Source organism: Dreissena polymorpha, chromosome 1 (assembly GCF_020536995.1).
Source record: "Dreissena polymorpha isolate Duluth1 chromosome 1, UMN_Dpol_1.0, whole genome shotgun sequence".
NCBI classification, from domain to species: domain Eukaryota; kingdom Metazoa; phylum Mollusca; class Bivalvia; order Myida; family Dreissenidae; genus Dreissena; species Dreissena polymorpha.
Genome location: NC_068355.1, coordinates 132,229,950 through 132,249,732, shown reverse-complemented (window position 1 = coordinate 132,249,732; position 19,783 = coordinate 132,229,950). Strand labels below are relative to the sequence as shown.

Below are 19,783 nucleotides of genomic sequence, written 5' to 3'. Positions count from 1 at the left end.
CTCACGCTCGGCTTTTGTCCAGTTTATTATCACCCCTGGGGTATATAAAAGTTCCATAATTCATTCAGATTTCCAAATATGGGCATGCAGTTGGTGTGTACAGATGCAGTAAAGGTGTTTAAAGTTTAAACAAGATGAAATAAGTATTCTTTTACAGACATTTATTTTTTACGATTTTTTATCTATGGAATAGCGCCATGAAATGTAAGTGATTTCAGCCAAGTAAAAATTGGGTCGGTTAAAAACAAAGTGTCATAAAATTCAAAATAGTATCATTTAAGTTATATTTTAAACTAATTTTTTATATAAACACTATATACAGAAAAAATACCAAGAAATAGACAGATTTACCGTTTACTTTTTTAAATAAAAATAAAAATGCAACATGCATCATTCGTATTTTCAGCAGTAAATTACCCAATTTAGCCATAACGTTGTTTTAATTTTAAAAATTGAAGGATGTTCTTACAATTTTCAACATATTTGACAATAAACATAGCTTATATGCTATATTAAATCAAATTTCGTTAGAAAAGAAATAAAACGCATCGCAAAAAGTATCCGATATCGGCAGGATTCGAACCTGCGCGGGAAGATGTCAAAGGATTTCTAGTCCATCGCCTAAACCACTAGGCCACGACAACTTCACATCAGTGCAACCTTAAATTAGATATCAATAAGTAAACAGGTAAAAAGGCTCGTCAATCTTTGAAGAAATCGCGAAATCGTATTTTTCAGATGATAATTGGATCAAAGTCAATATTTATAGTAAAAATAATGTATTCTAAATGAATTAGGTAAACACATATCAAAATTCGAAGTTTGAAAAAAATAAAATGCATCTCTCGGAAATAACCGATCATTTAAGATCGGCAATGATCGTAAAATAAATCGCGGGAAATCATTAGAGGTGCGCTACCTTAATATGAAACAGTTTCTTTGAAAACTGAGCTTTATAATACATGTGAATAAAGTGTCGCCCCAAAGAAGCCTTTGTAGTCCCCACAGGCTTATTATGGATGACTCCAGACTGGATTTTTGCCAAAAAGACAATTCCTTTAAACCAAAAATATCATGAAAGGTGAAAATGAAAGCAGACCAATCTGGAATGACACTTTATGCGCTTGCATTAACCCTTGCATTAACCCTTTCCCACTTAGTAGCAAAGTGAAAATGGCTATGTGCAAACAGCATAAAACCAGAACAGCCTGTGAGCAACTCGTATTCTGTTCAGGTTTTATGCTGTTTGCTGCTCATAAGTATCTAAGGGTTGGAAATCGCGAAGCCTTTATTAAATTTAACTTTCTAAGGGACTACAAATGCATGAACATATGTATCAAAGTGGGAAAGGGTTAAGCCCCATTTTCCCAGAATGAGGCTTTATGATCTTTCTTTCAGACTTGGTGTCTCCATTGTAGGACTCAATATCTCCTCAAAAGGACGCCCTATATTATAATGAGGAGAAAATAAACTACTCATTTAACATGCCATTTAATTTACCATTTGTCAATGGGACCTTTTCAAAGGCTGGAATAAGTCATGGTCAAAGATTTTGTTTATTTTGTCCCAAAATGTCCCTCTTCAAAATAGTGGGTTTGTAATTCAGATTTTGTTGTACTTAAATATGAGGCTTGTTCTGAGAAAACTTGGCCTAATGGATGTGCGTAAAGTGTCATCCCAGATAAGCCTCTGCAGTCTACACAGGCTAATCAGGGACGACACTTTTAGCTTAAATTGAATTTATGTTGAAAGATACTCAAATCAACTTGCCCAAACAAAAAGTGTTGTCCCTTTGCAAACTTATTGAATAATAATTGATATCCCTGTCTGTTGCCTTTTACAGATAACTCCAAGTACACAACAACATCTTCCACGATGCATTCCCACATGTACGGTGGCAACCCACACCATCAGCCTGCTGTTCATGGGCTTCCACCCAAGGGCCTGGTTGCCATGGCAGGGTATCACCAAGAGGGCCCGCTACCCCATGGGCTGCCCCACCAGCATTCCTCCATTACCCCCTTGACCCTTAACCTGACCCCGCACACAGGACCCAACATGAACACTCAGCAAATACTCACCCCTGGGAATCTCAGGTATAGGCACCTGTGAACTATCTGTGGCCTTAAACTTGAAAATATCAGCCTGGTTCTGGGAAAACAGGGCTTATTTCATGTGCGTAAATTGTCATCCTAGATTTGCCAGTCAACGCAGGCTAATCAGGCACACAGTTTCTGTTTTCATGGTATTTTTTTGTTAAAAGAAGTCTCTTCCGATCAAAATTAAGTTAAGATCAAAAGTGTCGTCCCTGATTAGCCTGTGCCAACTTCACTGGCAATAATCTCTGACGACATATTATCCAAATACAATTAAAGCCCAGTTTTCTCAGAATTTTGCTCATATCATGCAATATTTATTCAACACTTTCTTGTTGTGTTAATAGGGAAATATAAGTGAATTGAAACTGGATATACTAATAACTGACAATTTTCACTGTTTTATAGTGAAATGTCAACATTACTTTCACGTCATGGCATTAATATTCTTGATAAATTTCCTAGTTGGTCTCTTTTGAAACAAACAGTGGATAAGGATACAATATATACAAAAATACTATTTCTTGGTTTTGCTAGATTAATATTTTTTATACACTCACATTTATGATCAATATTATTTGTATCACTTGTTTATTAACTCTTTCAGTGCTGGAACCAAATTTTAAAGGCCTTTGCAAACAGTTTGGATCCTGATCAGACGCCACAAAATGTGGCGTCTGATCAGGATCCAAACTGTTTGCTATTCTTATAGTATTCTTTGAATAAACCCTAAGAAAATGCTATTTTTAGAAATTCAGCAGGCAACATTTTAGCAGGAGACAAATTTCCCAGCATGCAAAGGGTTAAAATTGTCTCGACAGAGTTTGAATCTGGGTCACATGCATCCAAAAGCGAGTTTGCCTGGTCTTACCATAGAAAAACTTGTGTACCACTTAAGGCAACATATCTGACTCAATGTTGAGGAAACTTGTTCAGAATGTTTATCCTGACAATTTATATGCAGAGTTGTGATCTGAATCCTTTCTGTCCAAAAACAAGATGTCCAGGTAAAATGTTTGAAATACCTTACCACTCTCAGAAGGGATAATCCCGTGACAAACAAGAAAATACAGGTATCTTTGCCATTTGATACTATTAATCACTTGCATTAATTGTTTAAATGAAATAACTTTTCAGTCATATCAGCAAGAAAGCGATTAGCTTTAACTTCGTATTAATATTTGCTCTTTGTGTCGACTTAACATGCTGTGAAGTTTCTTAGCGGGAGCAGTTATTTTGTGACCCGCTAAGACATTTCACATAAAGTATAATATATTAGAGATATACATAAAAAATTAATATAATAGGAATGCTAATCACTTTCTTGCCAATATGGCTGGAAAGTGAGTCGCATTTTAACAATTAATATAAGTAATGAAGGGTATGAAACGGCGAAAAATACCTGTCTCGGCATGGACGTCCCCATCTTGTTTGTCACATGTTTAACCCCTCTGACTCTAGAGGTTACTTTTTTCACCAAATCTTGATAAAACTTGGTCAGAACTTTTATCATGACACTATCTAGGCCAAGTCTGAATCCTGTTTCCAGATATGGAAATAAGAAATTACTTGAAGAAAATTTCCCTTCTTTGAAAAATGTGTTTATGATATGATGATATTGTACATATAAATGCTCCATTTGCACCCATAACTGTTTTTTATGTGCACATACTCTGTTGCATAAAATACCCACCCTCTTTGCAGACAGTTAACTTGATACTTTAATGATGTATTTGACATTGATATATTACCAGTTTGCATTTTTTTAAAGACTTTGTATTGTTGGTGCCAGTTCGCTGACTGAATATGTGTATTGTTAAGGTCAATGAATGTCGAACATATTTCAAGTTGTTTCCATAAGATTTATTGCTTTACCGCCATGGATGTTGGGAAACAAAAGATAGTGTTCTTTAACATGAAAAAGTGTTATAATCAGTAAAAAAAAATTACAAGGCAATCACAAAGAAAGTTGTTCAACAATGTTGTCTGACTCTGATTAAAATGCATATTTTATTTACTATTATAAAATATTAAGACATGAATACAAATAATATCTTTTTAATCATGTGTAAAAATGTAAACCAAGGACATAAATGTGTTTGAGATATCTGATAATTATTTGAAATAATATTTTTGGGGATCTTCTCTTTGATTTGATACAGTTATTTCAAGTTTCAATAAGTTATCATGCATATGACACTGACTAGATTTGAGAATATCAAAAATATAATAATTATGTGAAGCAAAATGTAACACTCATTTTGCCCTGAAGGAGGGCATATAGTGATGGCACTGTCCGTCTGTCTGTCCGTCACACTTTTGCGTTTAGGTTTCGAAAAATGCTCGTGACTTCTATGTTGCTTCAGATGTAACCTTCATATTTGGTATGCATGTGTATATGGACGAGGCCTTTCCATACGCACACAAATTTTGACCCCTTTGACCTTAACCTTGAACTTAGGGTCCGCGTTCAGGTTTCAAAATCTGCGTTTAGGTTTCGAAAAAGCGTTTTTTGGGGGCATAATTTTTTTATTATGTCTACCGATGGAGACAGCTCTTGTTTCTAATTTATTTTATATGTTCTGATTGCCTTTTTAATTTTCATGTTTTTAAAGTTTGCATCATTTTCAATCCTGATGTTGTAGCCCACAAAGCAAAAAAAGAAAGCATGTGGACTCACCCAACAGTGCAGGGATGTCAGGTCCAGTATTTAACTCTAGAAATGGACTGCTCCAAAACATCAAACAAGAACCTAACAGTATGTATAATTTAAAACATGCATAAAGGCTTTAATAAACATGAAAAAGAATTTCATATAAACTATTTTTGTTATGTTATGATGGTACCATACATCAAATGTTCTTTATTATAGTTCAAAGAAATTCCATTTGACCTAGATTTTGCTTGTACCAACTCATTTACTTGTGTTTGCTGTACTTGTATTAAACAAGAAATATCTTTAAAAAGATATATGGCGTTGATGTTGTAATGTTTGCGACCAGTGAAAGAGGATGGAATGATGCGTACATGTATTTTTAATGAAGGTAGTGAGTGATAATAAGATCATATATTTTACTGTATTAACAAATAAGAAATGAAGAACAAGAAGAGGTGAAATTGTATGTTTTATTGTCAATAAGTATTGTAATGACTAGGTTTTCATAATTGAACGAGTAATACATTAGTTTCAATAGGAAAAGAAAACATATTTGCCACTGAAATACTATGAACATAATGTTGCTAATGGAATGAAATAAAAGATAATGTGTTACAATGTGTAAAGATGTTAGTAGAATGTAAACATAAAAGACTTATTATTGCAAGCATCATAGTGATAGAACTTTTTGCAGAAAGACAGAACTTTATATAAAAAAACAAAATACAAAGAAACATATTTACACTAATAAACAAAAATATGGATTAGAATAAATCAAAGACAGATATATTTCCAACATCTATATATTTCCTGAGTATCGGGGGCTACCGCCCCCAAATCCCAGCTTTGTCGATAGTGGTAAACAACTGCGTACGGGTAAAGTGCAATCTAGCCTGTTTTTGTAGTGTTTAGTGTGACCGCTACGGCATGTAAACAATAGCTTCTTTTAATTGTAGAGACATGTGATTAATGCTATACTGCTTCGTAAACTGAGGAGAAACGTTTCGATGTACTGTTTAGAGTATATTTTGTATCATGACAGTTTTTAATTTATTGTAATTAACATGTTATTTACAATATATTCATATTTCAGTTCAAATGATATGCATCCAATGTTTACGGTGATTTTTGTATTATTAGCCAATGCACAATTCGGATTTATTAATTGGGTACCTATCATGAATGAAGGTCATCTAAGGTCAAAAGTGATGCCGAAAAAATTGTGATTACATGTGGCATGAACAAATCTGCGCAGAACAGTATTTCCCAATAATGTACAATTAAGCTTAAATAAACATCAGCATTTGATCATTATATCCATTGGTAATGGGGGCTATATAGGAGTCACTTTGTTGGTCGGTGTGTCGGTCCTGAAAATTTCATCCGATCTTCACCAAACTTGGTCAGAAGTTGTATCCAGATGATGTCTAGGTCAAGTTTGAAGATGGGTCATGCCGGGTCAAAAACTAGGTCACAGGGTCACTTTGTGCGTTTTAAACCGAAAGTTTGTCCGGACCATAACGAAGTCATTTATCGTTAGATTTTTAAATGCCTTGGTACATTTGTTTACCATCATGGGACAGTGTGGCATGCGAAAGAAGTACGTCGATATCTTCAAGGTCAATGTCACACTTGGAGTTGCCCATAAATGAGCTTGTCCGGGCCATAACTTTGTCATTTATTGTGAGACTTTAAAATCATTAGGCAAATTTGTTCACCATCATTGGACAGTGTGTAATGCGAAAGAATTACGTCAATATCTCCAAGGTCAAGTCCAAACTTCGAGTCAAAGGTTAAACAAAAATGGCCATAAATGAGCTTGTCCGGGCCATAACTATGTTGTTCATTGTGAGATATTAAAATCATTTGGCACATTTGTTCACCATCATTGGACGGTGTGTCATGCGATAGAATTTCGTCAATATCTTCAAAGTCAAGGTCACACTTTGAGTTCAAAGGTCAAAAATGGCCATAAATGATCTTGTCCGGGCCATAACTATGTCATTCATTGTGAGATTTTAAAATTACTTTGTACATTTGTTCACAATCACTGGAACGTGTGTCATGCGAAAGAATTACATCAATATCTCCAAGGTCACACTTGGAGTTCAAAGGTAAAAAATGGCCATAAATGATCTTGTCCGGGCCATAACTATGCCATTTATTGTGAGATTGAAAAATTACTCGAGACATTTGTTCACAATCATTGGATGGTGTGTCATGCGAAAGAATAACGTCAATATCTCCAAGGTCAAGGTCACATTTGGAGTTCAAAAGTAAAAAATGGCCATACATGAGCTTGTCCTGGCCATAACTATGTTTTTCATTGTGAGATTTTTAAATAACTCTGTACATTAATATTTTTCACAGTCATTCGACGGTGTGTCATGCAAAAGAATTCAAGAGTTCAAAGGTCAAAATGGCCATAAATGATAATGGCATAATAATTCTAAAAAATTGCCATAAATTAGCTTCTCTTGTTTTGTGAAGACAGCATGCAAAATATGCAGCATGTTCGGGTATACGTCACCTCTGTGACAAAGCTCTAGTTTTATTTGCAGTCTGCACAGGCTAATAAGGGACAAAACTTTCAGTTTTTATGGATTTTTTTATTGAAAGGCAAACTTTTTATAAAAACAATTCAGACTAGGCAGAGTGTAGTCCCTGATTAACCTATGTGGACCACACAGGCTAATCTGGGACAACACTTTACGCATATGCATTAAGCTTTGAATTTCCAGACTGAGGCTGAATTAAATATTTTATCATACTGATTCCTAGCCTACGCAAATCCTGGGTACCTGCAGGATCAAGGCGATGATGAGTACAGTAACTATGGTGACCCTAACGACTCAAGCAATGGGTACGACAACGGGGTCTATCAAGTCATCAAGTGGAACCAATTCCAGAAGCAAACCTGGGTCACCCTCACAGATGTGAACTTGAAAGACTTGTAAGTGACGGGTTGTATTTAAGTATAATCTTAGAGTTTGTCGTAGTTATGAAGTACGTTTTCTTGGTAGAATCAGTACTTTGTTTTTTGTCATAAAGAAGAGACCAGTTCCAGAAGCAGACCTGGGTCACGCTTACAGACCTACGCTTAAAAGACTTGAAAGTGAACAGTTGTAGCTTAAAGTTTTTATAAAAAGTCTAACTCTATTTCCTGTTTAGAACCAGTAATTGATGACTTTGGAGAAGATACAAAGAAAACTACCAGAAGCAGACCTAGGTCACCCTGATAGGGTAGTTAAGAGCCTAAAATTTATTTTTGAAGTTCTGTTTCCTGCGTAGAACCAGTATGTGGAGATTTGGGAAAAGCAAACCTCTGTCAAGCTTACAGGCGTTAGCTTAAGAGACTTGTAAGTGACCTGTTGTAGTTAAGTTTAAAGATAAAAGTTGATTGAAATAGTCAAGTCTGTTACCTGTGTAGAACCAATACTTGGTAATTCTGCAGATGATATTAAAATCACTAAGCAGAGTGAAGATCAACCATCATATTAAAAAAGATTGTAGGAAATTTGTCTAGGAATAAACAACATAATTGAAAAAAAAAGTGTGACAAATCCACTTCATGCATGTGCGTATCATGTCATCCCAGATGAGCTTGTTAAGTCAACACAGGCTAATCAGGACAATACTTTTTGCTTTTATTGTTTGTTTTTTGTTTTAAGGAAATCTTCTCTAAGCGAAAATCCAGTGAAGGGGAAAGTGTTGTCCCTGATTAGCCTGTGTAGACTGTACAGGCTAATCTGGGACGACACTTGACACACATGCATTAAATTCTTGTTTCACAGAAAATTGATGTTGTTTTTTGTATTTTTTCAGACCAGGGCCACAGTATCGTGTCGACGCTGACAAAGGTTTCAACATTTCAACGTCTGACGAGTCGTTTGTATGTCAGAAGAAGAACCATTTCCAGATCACTTGCCACGTTTGTGTGTCTGGTGAACCTAAATACGTACGCACACCAGAAGGCGTGAAAAAGATCGACCACTTTTGTCTACACTTTTATGGTGTTAAGGTAAAACTTATTGGGTTGGTCATTAGCTTTTTAAACTTGTGAGTGTTTTAAAATAAATATGTATGTCCTATTGATAAATTCTGTGTAAATGTTTTATCTCTCTAATTATTTTTCAAGTCCCAATGCAGGTGAAAATGGTCAAATTTAGCATTAACTACACAGTATATATTAAAATGTCCAGTAAAAGTGTATTTTAGAAGTTCAAACTTCATTTAACCCCTGTGGGAAGTAACTATTTTATAATGTGGACACTTTAAACAAGAAATATCTTTAAAAAAAGATATACGGCGTTGATTGTGGTCGATGTTTATGAACGATCAAAAGTTATCTCTATGAGATAAAAAGTAGCGGATGCCTTTTTTCTGTGCAGTTGTTAGCTACATCATAAGCAAATCAATTACGGGGTGTTGCGCCAGATTTCGTGGCTTATTTTGCTTTATGTGATATTATTACTCAGATATCTATATTTACAAAATAGAAAAACACAAGAAACATGAAAATAAACGAGTGCATATAGGTCAGCCGGCAATACTCGAATCTTATTTAATTGCATAATTATAGTATAGCGAATTATTGTGGTCATGCTTAATAAACTGGTCTAAATGGATAAATATTTCTAATTAATTTTATCAAAATCGGTCCTTATCATGCAAATTTTGAAACCATATTAAAAATCGATGATTGACATACCACAATGATATCGCCGAATATCTTTATTTAGTATCTTTCTGATCAAAACAGACTTCAAGTGCACAAAGTTTACGAGACGGCGTTTATATAAAGATTTCTGCAACTGACCGCAAACTGACCTTGATGCCTTGCGGATTGGAATGCAATGCATTACAGTCACTACGTTATTGTCAGTAAGACACAATGATCGCAACCCCTTTTGCGAACTCCGGTGATGAACTGTATATAAACTCTGACTTTCACAAAATGACCGCGTATTGACCCGAAACATCGCGGGTTGAAATGCAATGCAAGTAAGTACTAAATATGACAACATAGCCTTTAGTTAAACGCTTTTGCGCTGGTAATTCTCTGAAAATAAAAGGTGAACGCACAAACTGTATTTATGTCGAAAATTGATTGTAAAACTGTTCTATCTATTGGGCCTTTTCATTAGAGATAAAATTGTTTCATGCAGTAAAACAGTGTTACAAAGACGCGGATATGTTTCCAATGTTCTGGTGTTATACTCAAATCAGCCAATGGAATAAATGAAGTGTATTCATTTGTACCTAGCCGCGGGAAATTTTATTTGAGTATTATTGGACACTTACAAAGGTCAAGTCAGGGTGAAAAGCTGGCTTATTCAGCTTACGCCGAAAAATATTAACATTATTCTCCAAGTCAAACTGTTGGTAAACATTATTTTTGTTTTTTTCCTTTTGTGGTGATTTTCACATGTTCCATGCTTCTTTCCAACTGTTGTACTTTTCATAGATTGATCCCAGAATTCGCATGAGATTATAACACCCACTATGATGGCTTGATTAAAATAATATCTGTTCATATGGTGTGTGATTTTTTTAAAGGGTTGTTAATGGGTCAGCTTGTACCAGCAGTTAAGTGGGTTTTTCCAAAAGGTTGCTTTTCTGGGATACAAAAATTGTCATGAGCGGGAAAAGACGCCTTGCCTCTTTGAGATGACTATAAAGTATTTTGTACTATGTTTGAATTTTGAAATAATCATTCATTTAAGAATTAACAAATGTACATTATGATTATTGTGTTATGTACCTTACCAGTACATAGTTTTTAAAAAACTGTTTCTTTTATCATAAGTTTCATCCAAGTACAGTCATGTTCTTTGGTCAACTCCCACAATATTCACCACAATAACATGATTCTTCCATGCAAATTTCATGCCTTTTATTTACATTTTCTTACATAAGAAACTAGGCAACACTGTATAAACAATACAATGAAAGTAAATTATGTTCAATTTTTAATTTATTTACAGATGTAGAATATCATACGGTCAAAATATGTTATTTTATGTGTTTGTTAAATCTTGGTTAAAATATTGAGAGTTCCTTTTCTTTCCAGCTCCTTATGTGTGCCTTTATGAATATGTAAAAAACTTTAATTTTAAAATGTTAAAAGCCCATAAACTCTCAGAGTCAACGAATATTTTGTACAATATTTAGAAAAATAAAGTTAACACATAAAAAATCAAAGTTCCTTATGAGCCATGGCCAAACTGTCGATGCAAGATGTGGTATGCTGGTAACATAGATTTAACAAGATACAAAGTGTTCTTTTTTTGTGGAACAATATATTCAACACATGTTCATGTACCATGTTAGTGTTCGTGTGTTGTATCATAAAAGACATCATATCGGGAAATTAAAATGGAATATATTGTGCCACAAAAAATAAAAACTAGCATTTTGTATCTCTATATTGCCATACCAAATCTAGCATTGAAATTTTGGCTAACTTTATTTTACAAAATATTTTGCTATAATATTGATTTTGAGTATTTCTGTTACTTAATTTTGTTTTTTTCATTCAAACACATTTTGTATCACAATTTTGTTGTATCCTTTGATATCAGTTAAGGTTTGTTTTCTGTAAATATACATAATTATAAATGATACAATTAGCATCAATACTGTGTCTTAAAATTGTAACTTTAAGAAAATATACCATGCTCTGTGAATACAGGACTTAATGTATGTGTGTAAAGTTTTGTCCCATATTAGCCTGTGCTATCTGAAGGGCTGATACTTTCTGCATAATCTGGATTTTCACAAAGAAGAGACTTTTTTTTAAAAACAAATACCTTAAGAGCTTGAGTGGACTGCCAGGCTTATCTGGGACGACACTTTACGAACATGTATTAAGCCCAGTTGTCTCCCTTTGCCCCACAGCTCGAGTCCCCTAGTCAAACCATCAAGATCGAGCAGTCCCAGTCTGACAGGAGCAAGAAGCCTTTCAAACCAGTCAGGTACGTGTACGTGCAATTTGAGACTTACCTATTTTCAAACCCATGTAACCATAGTGACTTGTTAAATCCTTTACCTCTCAGATAGGCATTTTGCAAACAGCATAACATCTGAACAGGCTACAAGTTACTCACAGGCTGTTATGGTTTTATGCTGGTTGCATTAAGTCATTTTTACTTTTTGTCGAGGGTGAAAGGGTAAAGTTATGTTTTATGCCACCCTCTATGAAGGGCTGTGTAGGATTCCCTCATAAGGTTAGTCAGTCAGTAGCTCTGTCTAGCTGCCTGCAAAAGCTTTCTGAGCATGCTGCTTCCCCATTTCTCAAGCCATTCAATTGAAAATGGAAATTTGTCATCATAATTATGTACTGTGAAACCATTTATTTTCGACAGCACAAAATTTCGTCATTTTTATAAAAATGACTATTTCGTCAGCACTTAAATTCGCTGATTTCTGATTTTGAATTTAAAAAAAATGCGTCAGTCAATATCCGATTTGTGTGTAATACATATTCGCGATCAATCGCAGGTGCGAAAAATCGTGGTACGAATGAGGGAACACACTTGAGAATAACTGCAGGAGGTGGGGCCTGTTTGTCACATGCCAATTAACTAGTCTTTTGTTATCAAGGGACAGTAATGGACCCTCTTAATGTATGCCATTCACACGTTCATTATTATGATTAGCGGACAAGTGGGATCGAATAACCGTTAACGAGTGTTTGTAACAACGAAGCCAATTGCCAATTAGTCTTATTCTATCAAATTGCAAATCAAACTAGTCACTTTTGTTTATTTTCTTGGGTATGTGTTCTAGTTGGTATGATTTTTATTAAAATGCTGTCAATACCGTTTTAAAACTGTTTGTGTTATACGAAATAGGTTCCAGATTGTTAAGTGTTTTTTTTTCAAATAAAATGCTTTTTTATTCTGATATCAACATTAAAATTATAAACTCTATGTGTGTGTTTGTTCTTAAAAAGTAAACTACCGGTATATAAATCAATAATGTCAATAATTTAAAAATAAATGAATTTATACATATAAAATAGTAATAAGTGTGGTTAAACGCAAACAATCAAACAATTTGTGATAAATACGCATGTTGATCACACACCGTCATCTTTTCATTTGGTTTATTATCTTTCATCGGCATTTGCTGCGTGATGGCTAATATGCAACACCCCTGAAAAACATAATGCACCTAATGGGTAATAAAGTTATAAACAATTAGCACTAATTCATTACCATTTTACATAAACGAAGTCAACGCATTCGATACAGCTGTACTGCACACGCGTTTTAAAGAAGTGTAACGTGTCAGTTAAATACCTTGTGTAATCAACATCCCTTTGTGTCAAAACCGGATTAATCTTGATTACGAAACAGCAGTGAATGTGTGCATGGATTATGTTAGAAATTAATGCCTCATGTCTACGGTAAAATTTTAAAATATTGTTCAACTTAGTGTTTGTTTTTGTTCAAACATAGAGCATGATTGTTCGTTAGGATCTTAAATTCGCCGATCGGTCGACGGACGAAATTTATGAAAATTAATGCCCGACGATTAATAATGGTTTCACAGTATATAGCTTTGCAAGACACAGTTTAGTCCCCAGTAGTCCACAAATTCCTGCTTTATTTCCCCTTGAAAATAACAAACAAATGTGTGCCAGATGTGAAGCATGTTTTCACGCAGAAGATCATACAATATATAAATGTAACAAACATATTTATAATAAATATGTCATATTATTTTGACGTCAGTTTTAGTAAAGCAATAAAAAAAAAATATCATCAAGTTATCATCAAATAAATCAAGTAAAACTGATCCTATCAATCAATATATATATATATACACACACAATTATTACATGATAATATTATTTACACTTAATCTTTTTTTCTCAGGAAAATATTTCATATTTTCTAAGTTACAAATTATCATCATCATGTATTCTTTACTCAACATTACAATAAAATTTCAAATAAAAACTGTGCTGATGCGTCGCATAATTTTCAATAAATGTTTTTTACAAATTCTTTGATGTATTATTTCTTAACTTCCTGCAATAATTTGTGCAAATTTAGTTTTCCAAAGACTAATATTTGAACAGACAGAAGTGATTGCTGCCAGTACACTTAGGTCCCAATTTGTCTCAAAGAGTTAATTGCTTTTTCAATAAAATGGCAGCCATATAGCTGGTTTTATCATGTCAAAATCTGAACAAGGGTTGTTATATTGATTAACACACAAACTTGAATTGCTTTAAAAATGGTGCATGTGTGTCACAAAAAGCTAACCATAATTGGATACCTGATTGAAAGCTTTCACATGCAATCCTTTCATTAATTGTGCTAAAATTCTATTGAAAGGATCAAGTCAGAAATGAAATAGATTATCTTTTGCATATTTAGTGTCTTTTGGGCTTTTTTTAACCAACCAACTCTTGGACTTAAGTTCTAAAAAATAAAAATATTCTTAAAACTGTAATGTTATAGAAATACTTTAAAGTGACATTGCGCTGGCATTTTACATCTATAATTACTACAGTCTTTATATTTAGATCAGTCTGTTTAATTAAGAAATAAGCCTCATTGTTTTCCTGTGTGTATTCAAACTGTGTAGTCTGTTCTCTTCTGTCTAAGTCTATTCTTTAATACATGCACTAAGTATTGGTTGCTGTGTACCGGCCCTGTTCTTTCTTTATTATCTGAACGTATAGTTTCAAGAAATCTAAGTGATACAATTGTTATTATTTACAAATGAATTCTGAAATCATGAAAAATTACTTTCAACTGAACATGTTGAAAGCAGTGTTCACGCAGCAACTGTACAGCTAAATAAGGACAAAATACATGTGTTGTTTAAATTTGATATAGTTTGACTCAATTATTCACTCAAATGTGTTCATATAGTTTTTTCATGGGTAAGAATGTAGGTGATTATGTAAACAATTGAATGGAAATATGATCCACCAACAAAGAAGAAGAAAAGAAAAGAAAGGCCAACATTAAAATATAGAATAAAAGCAAAAACATAAAATGAATTTGCTCATTTAACAAAATTCCTGAACTCGTTCAATAAAATATGGTTTGATATGACAACGCCTGCTAGATCCTTAATATATATAACTTGCCAGTTTATGATTCAAGGCTGGACCTTATCCCCGAACAAGTGTCCAAGTTGACGGTGGGGCGGCTACACTTCAGTGAGACGACCTCAAACAACATGCGCAAGAAAGGTCGCCCAAACCCGGACCAGCGCTACTTCATGCTGGTAGTCGCGCTACATGCCCACTCGGGGGAAAACAGCTACATGGTCACAGCCAGCGCGTCAGAGAAGATTATCGTGAGGGTATGTGGAGTGAGTCATTCTGTTATTCTGGGGTGTTTGTAAAAGAGGAAGTTGATAAGATTGTCATGGGCAATATGGATGGTATTGATAATGTGCTTTTTAGCTCACCTGAGCGATAGCTCGGGGTGAGCTATTGTGATCACTCGGCGTCCGGCGTCCGTCCGTCCGTCTGTAAACAATTTGTAAACATCTTCTTCTACTAAACCATTGAGCCAATTTCAACTTAATTTCATGTGGAGCATCCCTAGGTCATGGGACAAAAGAATTGTTAAAAAAAATTTGATCACATAACCAAGATGGCCGCCATGACCATATATGGTAAAAACCTTAAAAAATCTTCTTGTCAGAAACCGCTCATCAGATTTTCAAAAAATTTCACAGGGATGACCTTTGAAGGCTCCCCTGAAAAAGTTGTTCAAAGAAATTTGATTCGTCAAAAAACATGGCCGCAGGAGCTCGTTGAACTTTGCATGTTTATTCGTTTTTGCCTATTTTGTGAAAACTTTCAAAAATCTTCCACATTTTTTGTCCGATCCTTTCCAAATTTGCACAGTGTCTTTATATCAATGAGGACACGAACCCTACAAAAAATGAGCATTATTGGTCCATGAAGTACAGAATTACCTCCCCTTGAATTGAGAAAATGGTGTTTATGCAATAAAGTCCAAATTTTTCATCCAATTCTTTCCAAACTTGTAAGGATTTAGCATTGTTCAAACAAGGGAAACAACTACGGTTTATGCATGTTCTTTTTATTACAGATTTGCCTCCCTTTAATTCATTCAAAATCTCATTTTACAGCAGAGATTCCAAATCTGACCTGTAAATGAGCCCCATATTTACTGCCAATGCTAGGTTACCTTTTCCCATTTGATCATTCTTAAGTATTGGTCTTGTAATGCTGCTACTGCTTCTGCTACTGCTACTGCTACTACTACTACTACTACTACTACTACTACTACTACTACTACTACTACTACTACTACTACTACTACTACTACTTCTACTACTACTACTACTACTACTACTTCTACTACTACTACTACTACTACTACTACTACTACTACTACTACTACTACTACTACTACTACTACTACTACTACTTCTACTACTACTACTAGTACTACTACTACTACCACCACCACCACCACCACCACCACCACCACGTCTACTATTACTACTTCTACTACTACTGCCACTACTACTACTACTTTTACCACTACTACTACTACTACTACTACTACTACTACCACTACTACTACTACTACTACTACTACTACTACTACTACTACTACTACTACTACTACTACTACTACTTCTACTACTACTACTACTACTACTTCTACTACTACTACTACTACTACAACTACTATTACTACTACTACTACTACTACTACTACTACTACTACTACTACTACTACTACTACTACTACTACTACTACACCACCACCACCACCACCACCACCACCACCATTCACAGTGACAAAAAACGTATTCACACAATGGCTGCTACTACAAAGTATAGCCCATATAGGGGGGCATGCATGTTTTACAAACAGCCCTTGTTTCTATGGGATTTTAACCACAACTGTTCATGTTTATCTCCGACACATATTTTAAGGTCACCTGTCATGAAGTGACACGGTGAGCTTATGTGATCGTGTAATGTCCAGCGTCTGTTGTGCGTGCCTGCGTGTGTCAGTGCGTCCGTCCGTCAACAATTTGTTTGTGTAGACAGTAGAGGTCACAGTTTGCATCCAATCTTGATGAAATTTGGTCAAAATGTTTATCTTGATGAAATCCGGTTTGGGATTGTATTTGGGTCATCTGGGGTCAAAAACAAGGTCACTAGGTCAAATAATAGAACAACCTTCTGTAGACAATAGAGGTCACAGTTTTCATCCAATCTTTATGAAATTTGGTCAGAATGTTTATCTGGATGAAATCTGGGTTGGGATTTTATTTGGGTCATCTGGGGTCAAAAACTAGGTCACTAGGTCAAATAATAGAAAAACCTTGTGTAGACATTAGAGATCACAGTTTTCATCCAACCTTTATGAAATTTGGTCAGAATTCTTGATGAAATCTGGGTGGGATTGTATTTGGGTCATCTGGGGTAAAAATCTAGGTCAAATAAATAGAAAAACCTTGTGTTGGCAATAGAGGTCACAGTTTTCATCCAATATTTATGAACTGTGGTCAGAATGTTTATCTTGATGAAATCTGGATTGGGATTGTATTTGGGTTATCTAGAGTCAGGAACTAGGTCACTAGGTCAAATCATAGAAAAACATTGTGTAGACAATAGAGGTCATAGTTTTCATCTGATCTTAATGAGTCAGGTGAGCGATTCAGGGCCATCATGGCCCTCTTGTTTATTTACATAGACATGACACGAAGCTTATCCCTTTACCTCAGATACGCACTTTGAAGTGTTTGTAGTCCCTTAGTAAATTGAATACAATTTAAAATCTAACTCCAACATTAAGATACTTATGAGCACTAACACCTGAAGGCTATTCTGGTTTTATGCTGGTTGCATATTGCCATTTTCACTTTGCTTGAAGTATGAAAGGGTTATGTGCTGTTTTTTTTTTGTTTTTTTAAATAATTTTTATGCTCCCCCAAAATTTATTTTGGGGGGGGGGGAGAGCATATAGTCGCCGCTTCGTCTGTCCGTGTGTGCGTCTGTCTGTCCGTCTGTGCACAATTTTTGTCTGGGCTATTTCTCAGCAACTAATAACCTGAATTCAATGAAACTTTATGGGAAGCTTCACTACCAAGAGGAGATGTGCATATTATCAGCAGGTTCTGGTCGGATGATTTTTCACAGAGTTATGGCCCTTTGAAATTTTCTATAAAAAAATTATTGTCCCCCCAACTACTGTGCCCTCAAGACATTTCCTTTTATCTGAATATATAGTGCAATATTTTGAAAAAAAACAACTTTGGGGAGCATCACCTGTCTCCGACGGTTTCTTGTTTCCACCAAGCTTAACTTTATAACTCATGGCCAAATAAGGTTGCTTGGTACACACGTTTTTTGTTTGTGAAAAACTTTAAGCTGTTCCCAAAAAATTCTTTGATTGAAATTTTATAATTTATTGTATTACATAAAAAATGTAAAAATTAATTTTAAAAGAAATGCATATTATGCAAGTAATTTTTGAATGGGATATTTCGTTCCATATGTTAACCTGCTTGATCATATAGAATGATTAAATATTAAATCAAAATTTGACCTCATTTTTTTTTACATATTTCCTGAACTTATCAGCTTTGATTGGCTTGATTAAATATCAGAAAAAAAGCATTTATACCTGCTTAATAGTTCTATATCAAATGCAATTGTGTTAAGACCAAAACATGGAAATGCTCCTCTTTTGGCAAAATGAGGATTAATTCATGTGCATAAAGTGTCTTCACATATAAGCCACTGCAGTCTGCACAGGCTAAACTTGAACAACACTTCACGCACATGCATTAAGCCCTATTTTCTCAGAGCACGGCTCAAATAATTTCAAAAGATTTCCCAACTCCGCAGGCGTCCAACCCGGGCCAGTTTGACAGCGACATTGAGACCCAGCACTGGAGCAAGGGCTCTCTACCCGAGTCAGTGTACCACATAGGGAGGGTGGGAGTCAACACAGACCACCCAGAGGAGGCCCTCACAGTGCACGGGAACATCAAGCTGTCTGGGCAGATCCTCCACACCTCTGACATACGGGCTAAACAGGACCTTGAAGAGGTCAGTTTAGTATATTTGTTGTCTTTTTTTTTTTTTTGCATTGCCTTGTTACCATTTTAATCCCCTGTTATGGTATTCAATGTTCAAGTCTTATGCCTTAAATTGTTTAAAAAAATAAGATGTCTTGCTTTATCAGATTTTTTTTGTTTTTTGTAGTTTTGTTTTTATTGCCTTGTATGATAAGTGTCTGTTTTTTTTCTGTTTTGGTATTGAGTGTTAACGTCTTTTCTATATAATTGTTTTCAGTAAGTTAAGTTTCTTGTTTTATGCAGACATTAAGGTTTTAATTGTCATGATCATTTCATATTTGCGTTTCCTTGTATGTTAAGTAGCTGTTTATTTCTGTTTTAGTATTCAATGTTCAAGTCTTTTGTGGAAGATAGATTTTTTCAAATTTAGATTTCTTGTTTAATAGGGAATCCAGTGTTTACATTGCCATTAGCATTTGTTTGATTCAAATAACAATCCAGTAATGAGAGTTTATCAAAATGAAAATAAATCAAATACTTTGCTATGTTTGGTAAATTTATGTTATTTATTCTACATCTCCTACAGGAGATGTGACTACAATTATATCATTCTTATGTAATGGCAAAAGGTGATGTTTTATTTAAGCAAACTAAATAGGAATGAAATAAGCTAAATTTTTATTAAAAGCTTATAAAAAATACAGCAACAGCAAAAAGAGTTGTTGTGTGTCAATAAATACTTTTTATTTTCATCTTTTCTTATCAATGGTTAAAAAATAGAGAGTTTCACTGTATTAACAATTATTAATAGACCCAGGTGATATTAAAATGGGTCTTATGCCACATTCGGCCAGTGTAGGTACAAACCAGGATGCGCAGTGACCTGGTCAGGAGCTACTCTGACTGCTATAAAGTCAAGCAAGGTTTCTTGTCTAATAAGCCGACAGCAAAGGCGCAGTCTGGTCAGGAGCTACTCTGACTG

General features: G+C 34.7%; 1 protein-coding gene across 4 annotated transcripts in view; it reads left to right on the top strand.

The window, feature by feature from the left end:
* The window catches only part of LOC127850404 (myelin regulatory factor-like), a 114,896-nt gene that overhangs the window by 80,806 nt on the left and 14,307 nt on the right, over positions 1 to 19,783 (top strand). For 2 of the 4 annotated variants that reach the window (XM_052383430.1, XM_052383443.1), the window contains 7 exons: positions 1,844 to 2,096; positions 4,742 to 4,854; positions 7,534 to 7,705; positions 8,578 to 8,773; positions 11,653 to 11,735; positions 14,883 to 15,084; positions 18,629 to 18,832. In XM_052383430.1, the coding sequence (XP_052239390.1) occupies positions 1,844 to 2,096; positions 4,742 to 4,854; positions 7,534 to 7,705; positions 8,578 to 8,773; positions 11,653 to 11,735; positions 14,883 to 15,084; positions 18,629 to 18,832 (1,223 nt within the window). The remainder of the gene's footprint in view (positions 1 to 1,843; positions 2,097 to 4,741; positions 4,855 to 7,533; positions 7,706 to 8,577; positions 8,774 to 11,652; positions 11,736 to 14,882; positions 15,085 to 18,628; positions 18,833 to 19,783) is intronic. The other 2 variants (XM_052383448.1, XM_052383437.1) reach the window with 2 other exon arrangements.